Source organism: Palaemon carinicauda, chromosome 10, assembly GCF_036898095.1.
Source record: "Palaemon carinicauda isolate YSFRI2023 chromosome 10, ASM3689809v2, whole genome shotgun sequence".
In the NCBI taxonomy this organism is placed as follows: Eukaryota; Metazoa; Arthropoda; class Malacostraca; order Decapoda; family Palaemonidae; genus Palaemon; species Palaemon carinicauda.
The window spans coordinates 46706424-46717601 of NC_090734.1; the positions used below are offsets into that span (position 1 = coordinate 46706424).

Genomic DNA, 11178 nt, shown 5'->3' on the forward strand with positions numbered 1-11178 from the left:
TATATATATATATATATATATATATATATATATGTATATATATATATATATATATATATATATATATATATATATACATATATATATATGTATATATATATATATATATATATATATATATATATATATATATATATATATATATATATATATATATATATATACATATATATATATATATATATATATATATATATATATATATATGTGTGTGTGTGTGTGTATATATATATATATATATATATATATATATATATATATATATATATATATATACATATATATATATATATATATATATATATATATATATATATATATATATATATATATATATATATATATATATATATATTCGCTCAAAATCTATTTTTGGGTGAAGTAGCCATGTCGTCCTGATTGAAGTTCATTCATTAATAGCTTCCTAGGTATATTTGACTACAGTGATATATCCCAGAGAATTTACCGAAGGTATCCAGAATTCTAACTCCTGGAGCGAATATCCCTTAAAATTTAAAAAGGGATATCGCGTATATCAGAGGACGTATTCTTGACACGTCTCATAGCGTTTTCGCTTCGAGAGGGAAAAGTGGCAATATAGGAGAGTCGTTGAAGAGGCGATGCTCTCGACACCCCTACTGTACTGTAAATAGTGCGCCGAATTGCAACCGCGAGGCTCCAGCAAGCCTTTCTTCGTAGCTTTTTAGGTGTTGCAGATACAGTACCATAGGGAGGGATTCTTTATCCTTTTTTCAAAAAGAGGATGGGTCCATCAGGACGACATGGCTACCTCACCTAAAAATAGATTTTTCACTTTGCTCAAAATCCGTTTTTTTGGGCTCAAGCCATGTCATCCTGATGGAAGTTTACCAGAGCATTAATGTATCTTTGGATTTTCAATAGTGCCGTTATCTCGAGATAAATATTTCCTATTTGGTCTTCTGGACCAGAGACACTTTATGTTACCGTTATACATCAATTAACCGATCATAAAATATGTCAGTTCTTCCTGCCCCCTACAGGGAAAAGTTTAGGTAGACTTTAGGAAAAATCCCGAGGATTGTGAGTTCAAGGAACAATCTAGAAAACAGTATGTATATTAGTGTCATTATATACGTAAAGCCTAGTGTGTACTTAGATGGTATAGTCCTGTATAGGTTACTGAATCCTCCCAAGTCTGGATATAAAGAGACAGACAGGTTTGTATCCATGTAGGAAACCTTAAATCAGTAAGATAAACAGTTAGTACAATCAGTTCTTACCTGTTTTCTTGGAATGGTAGAAACCATAGTTCCCCAATATATCCTTAAATATTAAGAGAATCAAGGATGCTCTGATTTATACATAATTTTGAATGTTTGAGGTGAAAGAGACGCAAAGATTTCTTCTATTGTTTATTACAAAAATAGAAATCATGGTTGTAATCAATTACATCTTACGCTGAACAATTCTGCGTAAAAGCATAAACAGTAATAACAGAAAATAAAGAAGTTTCACCTGAAAAGGAAACATTAGCCACTTAAAGGGAAATATAATATTTCACTATGTATGCTGTTATTACTAGGAACACTGTGCATATAAGAATGCCTGGCACTTGTGTCAGCTTATTATGCTTGATGTCACCTTTATAGATAGAACAGTCTATAGTGTCTTCCTAGACATAATACTCAACATGATATACCTTAAAAGTCTATCATGTACACCGTTCACTAAAAGTCCCAATTAGTGCACTGTTCTTCACAGTAATCAAGCGGCAAGTTTTATAACACTGCCTGCCGCTACCACATGAAATTTTATTTCTTGTAATTGCTTCGCGTAGTGCTTGAAGAAAATTCTGGAAGACTTCCAACCAGTGTAAGCACGCAGGCTTTCAAACGACGTTGTCTGAAAGAAATTCAGAGACGAGGCCACTTTTCTCGGATCATGACCTGCGAGTGTACTGTCTGGATCCGCTCTGCGTATAAAATAGGTGATTTTCACCCTTATCTGTTTCAAGGATAACATTGAACCAGAAGTCTCTCTCCTGAAAAGCTGACCTCCCTTAAAGTCTGAAGTTCTACGAAGATAAACCTTTAAGCAATCCACTGGGCAGAGGAATGAATCTTCTTTCAGAGGGCAGACTCTCCAGGGACCCCATCTCTTAGTGGACAGCTCGTTCTTGGCGAGAATCGACGGGTCCGGAAAGAGGTTCAGTTCTCCGCTGTCTGTGAACTGAATGTGGCCATCATCTCTTGAAAGGGCCACTATTTCACTGACTCTGGCTCCTGAGGCTAGTGCAAATAAGAATATCACCTTTTGAGTCAAGTCTTTAAGCGAGCAATCTTCATTGTTCAGGGTTGAGTTAAGTGAAGAACTTTATCCAAAGACCTTGAAATGGGCTTTGGAGGAGCTGCAGGCCGAAGTTTAGCACAGACTTTAGGAATCTTGTTGAAGATTTCATTAGAGAAGTCTACCTGGAAGGCGTATAGTATTGGTCTGGCTAGGGCGGATTTACATGTAGTAATCGTATAAGCTGCTAAACCTTGTTCGTGCAGATGGATGAAGAAGGACAAGCAGAAATCCGTAGATATCTCCTCAGGATTCTTCGCCTTGACAAAAGCCACCCAATTCTTCCAGGAAGACTCATATTGTCTTCTTGTTGACTTTGACTTGTATTCTTCTAAGAAGTTAATATTGTCTCTAGAAATCACAAACCGTTTCTTGACCGCTAGGGCGAGAAAATCATGAGATGAAGGTTCTAGGTTTTCTCTGATGAAGAAGAGACAGTCAATTTCTGCACTTGCTGAGTCAGAACTAGTTCCGGCAACGGGATCAGCTTCAGGCGTAGTTCCGTTATCAGAGGGAACCAAACGCTGTTGGCCACTTGTGGGCCACTATTGCTGCTGTCCCCCGAAAGGATCTCAGTTTGTTGAGGACTTTCAGCAGAAGGTTGGTTGGAGGGAACTGGTAGATCTTAGGCCACCTGTTCCAATCTATGGACATTGCGTATGTTGCTTCCGCTAAAGGATCCTCGTACGGGGCTACATACCGGGGTAGCTTCTTGTTATCGCTCGTTGCGAAGAGGTCTATCTGCAGTCCTGGGACTTTGCGTAAAATGAAAGAGAATGATCTTGCGTCTAGAGACCCTTCGGACTCTATCGGGTTGACCCTGGATAGAGCGTCCGCTGTCACATTGCGGAACCCTTTAAGGTGGACTGCTGACAAATGCCATCTCTTCTTCTGGGCTAGACTAAGGATGGCCAATATCACTTGATTTATGTGAGGCAATCTCGAGTCTTGTCGATTTAGGCATCTGATTACTACTTCGCTGTCTAGAACTAAACAGATGTGGATTGAGCAGCGAAGTTTCAGCTTTTTCAGAGATAGAAAAACTGCCATGGCTTCCAGAAAATTGATGTGGAAGGACTTGAAGAGGGGAGACCAGTTTCCTTGGACTTTCCGATGATGAGAATGACCTCCCACCCCTCCTTCGAGGCATCCGTATGAACGGTGACTGCTGGAGGAGGTGGTTTCAAGGGTACTTTGTTTATCAGGTTCTTAGCCTCCGACCATGGCTTGAGTATTGATCGCAGACGATTTGGTATCCGTCTTTGTAGATCTCTTCGAGCGTTTGATGCGTATTTTCTCCAAACTCCTGATGCATCTTTTAATTGTGCTCTCAATACTGGATCTGTCACTGAGGCAAACTGGAGGGACCCCAACACTCTCTCCTGTTGTCTTCTTGATATCCTGTCGGATTGAAGGAGTCTTTTGACAGATCCTGTTATCTCTTTCCTCTTCTTTGATGGAATTGAAAGGCAGTGTGACTGCAGGTCCCAGTGGACATCCAGCCACTGGAACTTTTGAGCTGAAGAAAGCCGAGACTTTTTCAAGTTGACCTTGAATCCTAAGTGTTCCAGGAACTGGATCACTTCCTTGGAGGCTTGCATGCATTCTTCCTCGGATGCTGCCCACACCAGCCAATCGTCCAGGTAGGCTACCACCTGGATTCCTTTCAGGCGTAGTTGATGAATGACTGCATTCACAAGCTTTGTGAATACCCTTGGGGCTATGTTTAGGCCGAAGGGCATGGGTCTGAAAACGTACTTTCTTTTCTGTAGTTTGAACCCTAGGTAGGGGAAAACTTGACGGTTGATTGGAACATGCCAGTATGCATCCGTCATGTCTATAGAGACTGTGAATGCCCGTTTGGGCAAAAGGGTCCTTATGTGCTGAAGCGTCAACATTCTGAACTTGTGGTTCACTATGAACTTGTTGAGTGGTGATAAGTCCAGAATGACTCTGAGCTTTTCCGAATCCTTCTTCGGAAAACAAAATAGCCTTCCTTGAAATCTAATGGACTTTGCCTTCCGTATAACTCTTTTGTTCAAGAGTTCCTGAACATATTTTTCCAGTACGGGGGTTGAGTGTTGGAAGAATTGAGGGAAGTTTGGTGGAGTTGAGCTCCAACTTCACCCTAGTCCTTTCTTGATTAGGCTGTGGGCCCTAGGATCGAAGGTCCAACGATCCCGGAAGTGGAGAAGTCTCCCTCCTACCGGCAGCATCTCACTTGGAGTGCTGGTTGGAGGACTTGCCTCCTCGGCCACGTCCACCTTTGTTGCCCCTACCTTTGAAGGGGCGTCTAGAGGATCCTCGAAAGGAACCTCGAGACTTCGGCTTAAAGGTAGTTGATTGCCTTTCAAATACTGGGGTGAACACGGGCGACTGGGTCGCCAGCATTTGTGGGACCGTTGAAAGGTGGTGGTTAGTTGTGCCACCGTCTGGGACATCTTGGCCATCGGAAGCTGTTGCTGTTGCTTTGGCCGAGAGGGCACTCTTGGTCGTTTTGACGTTCTTCGGTTCGGGACCCTCATCAGAGGAAGATTTCCTTTTAGAGGACACGCCCCATTTGGAGAGGAGATTCCTATTCTCCGAAGCGGCTTTATCTACGACCTTTTTGACCACTTCACTCGGGAAGAGGTCTTTTCCCCAGATATTGGAAGCTATCAGCTTCCTTGGTTCGTGCTTCACTGTAGCAGAAGCGAACACAAACTCCCTACAAGCCCTTCAGGCTTTAATAATATTGTACAAAACCTTGGGGACTGTTGCCAAATGAGATTTGGCAAAGACCATGTACATATCTGGGGTGTCTGGGATGCTTGCCATAGTCTCTAAGCCAGTCTGCAGAGACATGGAAGCAGCAAGACGTTCCTTAGTCTCCTGTTCCCTGCGCAGGAGAAACTGACAGCTTCGGGAGATCTTCGTTGAACTGCCGTCCAGCGATATCTGCCTCTAGCTTCCCAACTGAGAAGGTGTTATGGACATCCTTCCAATCCTTATCATCTGAAAGGAAGGCGAGGGAAAATGGTCTACACTCTTCAAGTGTAGGGCAAGGTTTCCCTGCCACAACTGCCTTTAAGGCTGCCTTAAACCCTTTGTCCATAAAGGGGAAGGCACGTTCAGAGTCAGCAATAAAGGATGGGTGCTTTTTGCTGAGAGCCGGCACCTTGGAACTAGTAAAGAACCTCTCTTTCAAGGTGGTTGCATATAAGACCTGTGCCTTAGATAGTTCAAGGACAATCGTCTCCTTCGGCTCTGTTTCCTCCTTGGATGCTGGTTCCGTCCTCAGGCGGACATAGCAATCCGGATAGGCCCCTTTACTAGGCCAAAATTTGATTTCCTCTACTGGAACTGTTCCCAGTTTCTCTGAGAGGAAGATATTCCCCCCTGACATAGGCATATGCTCTGCGTACCTCCATGGGTTAAAATCAGAGAAGGCGGGGAGGTCCTTAATGTTTAACTTCTTCGGGGCTAAATGTGACGCAACTTGCTGATGAATCTCCGTCCTGAAAGATGCTTCTTTCTCGGACGATTCCTTCTGAATATCCTGCACCATGGACAGTAGCGAGTGTAGCGTACTTGTAATGGGATCCAACTGGGGTGTGGTGGAAGAAGTCGAAGGCGTCGGTTCAGTCGCTGCTGCAGACGATACCAAAATCGTTTTGGTTATCTCGACTCCAGTCTCAGGAGGTATCTCATCTTCCTGCCCCAGTTCATCCACTAGGAGATTGTTCTCAGTCTCCTCCGAGATAACAGACATGTTGTCCTCTAATTGGATGCTCTGAAAGGCATCCGAAAAGTCAGGTTCTACCGGAATCTGAACTAAGGGGATCTCATGTTGAGCCTGGGGAACAATTGCGCCCGCAGATGCATTAGGGAAGTGACAATCCCTCATCCTCTCATTAGGAAGGTGTTATTCTGAAAGCCACTGACCCATTTTCTCAGCGTCTCCCTTGCTGCATTCCTAGACTCAGTAGACTTTTGATCATAAAATCCTCTTTAATCAGTTTGCCATAAACGGTACATACCTGTGGTCCCATTACTTGAGAGCCCCTTTTGTGACTGCGCAGCGAGCATGGGACCTGCACAGGCCATGTCCATAGAAGCTCTTACTACAGACCCTGCTAAAGTTGTTCCCGCACACGGGATGCTCCTCCTGTAAAGAAAGAAAAGCTATAAGTATTCGCTGAAATTCTCAGATTTCAGCATACATTTTTCATTTAATATTTAATTAATATTTAATTAATATTAGCTTGGATAGAGTAAGCTAGAAAGTAGGGAAGATACCTACATATGTTTCCATTGCTATGACCTCCTCCAATATTGAACTAAAGATTCATAATGAATTCAAGGGGAAGATAATATCTTTGGATATAAGGTGTCTTCCTAACACAATCTTCCTTGTTCAATATAGGGGATTAAATTAATGGATAATAACCATTAATTGGTAGGGAGAATCACTCCCTAAAAGTGATGGTCTCACAATTGGCTGCCCATGAACCACTTGTAGGCTGGAAAACTTTTGGGCTACAGCAATGACTGGCGGCGGCATGTCGCCAGTATTGCCGGGCTTGCTGGCATCTACCGAAGCCGCCGGGGTATGCCGGGCCCGCCGGCACATGCCGGAATTGCCGGCATATGCCGGACCTGCCGGCATATGCTGGGCCTAATCTGGGCTATTTGAAACTGATACTGTCTTAAAAGTAGTGGGTGGCAGGTCGGCGGTAAACGGCAGCAACTATATAAATTTTGGGTGGCCGGCTGCCGGCCAGCCGTTGCCGGCTGCCGGCCGACGACAGCTACTAGCTACCGGCGGCCGACCCAGTATATGGAAAGGCAGAGAGAAAGAGAGGATGGGGGACGGCAAAGGCTCAGCCTTGCCGGCCTACATCCCGAAAGAGGGTGCAAGTAGAAGGGGGAATTTTATTCGGGCTTCCACTCAACCATATACCATTCATATGAGGTATGTAAGGCAGTCCAAGAGAGGAGTGGAGAGCTCACTCAATGAAATGAGGGTACCTGCCGGCAGCCGGTCCAGCCGGCAGCAAACAGGGAACCTCAGGCCAATTCTATAGATTACCCGTAGGGTCAAATGTAGAACAATGGCCAGAAGGGTGATGGTTCATTAAACACAAAAGAGACAGTGGGGAAGGGGTAAAAGTCCTATAAGTAAGGTAAAACCCTAGAGCATTACCTAACTTGAAGGATTCTGATCTCATAAAGTACCCTCAAGTAGGAGAAATAATTTCTCCGGGTTAGGTTAGGTAAGTGAGAAAGCAGCCATAGGACACAATCTCACTAGAGAACAGAATCTCGTACCAGAGATCTTAAGTAAGGAAGAAATCATTTCTTCATACTAAGATCTACTAATACAGGACTGTCTGCCATACCAAGGAAGGAGGAAATTGATATACAAGAACCTCCAGTATGGCCTAGGGAGGACCAGCCTCCTGAACGGCAACCTAACATGACTTGGGAAGCCATTTCACCAAGACAGTAGGATGCCTAACACAAACTTTACTCTGATTTTCCGTTCTCGGCTCAAAACCGTGTCAGTGGTTAAGAGAAAGAGACGAAACACCCCAGTAAATTTTGCCAGAACAGAGTTCGCAGCAAAGTTAACTGAGGGTAGCCTAAGCTGATCAGAGGGAAGGGTAATTGCTCTTAGATCTAGTTAGAGATAGTATCGACTTGAAAGGTATAGGAGGTGTCAGTCTCCCCTTAAAAGACAATACAAGAGCAATGAGGGACATGTAAGAAAGTATACTAAAGCCCCTAGGCTTCTAAGTCTAGGAGCATAGAGAATCGTTCACCGAAACTCTCTTGTATACTATCTTGGAAGAGGAAAATGTTATGCAGTAATATCTTAATTGTATAAAATATTGCCTGAGCTTCAATAAAACTTTACCAGGAAGGTTATATCATGCATGAAGTGTGTAGGTGCCTAGGCTAAGAAGCCTAGCACTCGTGAGGCTCGATCATAAATAGCCAAATCCACGACAACAATGACATAATATAATATTCCCTAGCTAAATATTTAAATAGCTAAAGTTATTAAAGTGAAATAATTCCGGGAAATCGTTCTTGCTAACTAAATGAACAAGAAGAACTAGTGCGTCCATGACGCCATCCGGCTGGCAACAGCTCTTGTTACGTTAATTATGATCTCAATCGGAGAGTAAAACTGGCAAGAGCTTACATTTACACAATCCAAAGATATTACTTAACTTTCCAGAAGCTGATGAAGCTGGTGAAGGCATCATAGCGACGAAATACTTCCAAAATAACGAGAGATAACACAGGATAACATCGGTCAGCAAAACTACAAACGAAAGAATGGCTTGGTGGCGCCTCGCGGTGGCGATTCGGCGCACTATTTACAGTACAGTAGGAGTGTCAAGAACATCGCCTCTTTAACGACTCTCCTATATTCTTGCAACTTTTCCCTCTCGAAGCGAAAACGCTATTGGGGGTGTAGATAGCTATGAGACATGTCAAGAATACGTCTTCTGATATACGCGATATCCCTTTTTAAATTAGAATTCTGGATACCTTCGGTAAATTCTCTGGGATATATCACTGTAGTCAAATATACCTAGGAAGCTAGCAATGAAGGACCTTCCATCAGGACGACATGGCCTGAGCCCAAATATAATTATATATATATATATATATATATATATATATATATATATATATATATATATATATATATATATATATATATATATATATATATATATATATATATATATATATATATATATATATATATTTATATATATATATATATATATATATATATATATATATATATATATATATGTATGTATTATATATTTTTATATATAGACCACCGCAACGATGTCTACGGACCTCAGCCTTACCTTTCATGTGGTTACTTCTGATACATAATATCAATCCATTGTCAAAATTTCATGAAAATCCAAGAGATAATCTTTAAAATTGCGGAAAATACTAACCCGGATCTACAATCTGGAACTGACTCAAAAATATAACATCTTATGAGAAGGTAAAAAAATTATCAGTGCTGCTATCATCATTTTTATTTGGAACCTTTCGAACTAGTTTCTGTCATCTACAGCCTATTTGTAATTGTTAGAATTTATATTAATAAAAAGGATCTTGAATATGTATGAGGGAAGATATACATTTAAGAACAATTAAACTAGCTCTAAAAACCCAGCCAATAACATAATGTAAAACAATATAAAAGGTGAAGTTAAAGGTCTCTGCTTTCAGTTCCAGTTTCATCAGTTCAGGTGCTCACCGGAATGTCATCCAGCAAGACCCACCCCCACTGGGATGCCCAATCACAGCAATTATCTCCCCAGTAAACAGCTAGGTAAACACGTTACTGCAGTACCAGTACCAGCCAAGCGGCCATCATTTTATTCTAAATACCTGCCGAAAACGCTGACCACCCACCGAGAGCAGCAACCCACCGACTACAAAATAGATAAATTGGTCACTAGCAACTGAATAAGCAAGCCCTCATTGCGGTTTTTTTTTTTTTTTTTTTTTTTTTTTTTTTTTTTTTTTAAATGCACATATTCTGCAAGATATTCAGTTTCCTGTCACCAATTGGACTGTCAGTGATTTTGAGATTTTCTTTGGAAGTGGCATGAACAGATTCAATTTAATCGGTCATAGACGGGAAAATTTAGGTTCTTGCTTAAGGGCTACGTACTCTAAAATCCTACATTGGGGAATTTTAAACTTACTTCTGGTATAGCTTTTTTTACAGAATGCACATTGATAATTGTACCACCACAACACAAGAGAGTAGGTAGGCTCTTCTCATATTGAGAAAAAGTGTACCAACTTATAGCATTTTTTTAAAAAGAAGTTTTAAAACCATGTGGGAATACCCCTTCTCCATGACACTCATAAAATATGTTCTTAGTCTCTCAAAAAAAAAAAAAAACATACTAAGGGAAGTATTTATCTTTTATTTTTCTTACTGTTTGAATTACTCATTATGACGGCAAATATTACATTTAAACTCCTCAATATGATTATAGTAAATGTATACTGGAAAAGCCTTGTTCAAAAAGAATGACTAGAAAATTGTCTTCCTCGTGAAACTTCATATATGTAGAACATACATGGAAACTTATATATAAAATTTATTCTACTGTGTTAATTTTGAACATAGAAATCTTTAATTGATAAGCAAATTTGTATTGTGAATGCTTTTACACCTTTACATATTACAATGAACGATTAAAAAAAAAATAAAAAAAAGCAGAAAAATTACGTAAGACTCCTTACCAATATTTGAAGTACGGCATTATCTTATATGAATGTAAGATACACAGGCAGTATTTTCCTCTTCCTAAGACACCAAAATACGTTTTTTAGTGTATCTTTATCAACAAGGTTCCGACTTCCAGCAAGGAGACATGAATTACTCGCAAGGGAATGGAATTAGAATATTGCAACATCTCCGTTTTACGTTCCTTGCAGAAAGAGAGAGAGAGAGAGAGAGAGAGAGAGAGAGAGAGAGAGAGAGAGAGAGAGAGAGAGAGAGAGAGAGAGAGAGAGAGAGTTATATTTTATGTACACTAGGAGAACTTACTCTTTGGTCTTTACTTTGCTAAAGCAAACGGTTTATCTGAGTTACTGTTTTCTGATCAACATATTCCATACTAATATTTATATGCATAGCTATATATCACGCATATTGAACAGTCCATGTTCAACATATTAAGTGTAAAATATACTAATTGTTTTAAGATTCTATATGATAACCTAGCAAATCATATGGTCCAGTTTCTGAAATGAATAGCGATATATTTCACATAATCTATCTAATAACTATAAATACTGCAAATT

At 40.5% G+C, this 11178-nt stretch overlaps 1 protein-coding gene across 1 annotated transcript in view; it reads right to left on the minus strand.

Annotated features, from left to right (window-relative positions):
- LOC137647979 (uncharacterized) overlaps positions 1–6359 on the minus strand; it is a 7517-nt gene extending 1158 nt beyond the window's left edge. The window contains exons 1-3 of the mRNA XM_068380924.1: positions 6348–6359; positions 5733–6100; positions 4676–4867 (exon numbers count right to left, since the gene is read on the minus strand). Coding sequence (XP_068237025.1) covers positions 4676–4867; positions 5733–6100; positions 6348–6359 — 572 coding nt within the window. The remainder of the gene's footprint in view (positions 1–4675; positions 4868–5732; positions 6101–6347) is intronic.
- Between the last annotated feature and the right edge of the window lie 4819 nt (positions 6360–11178).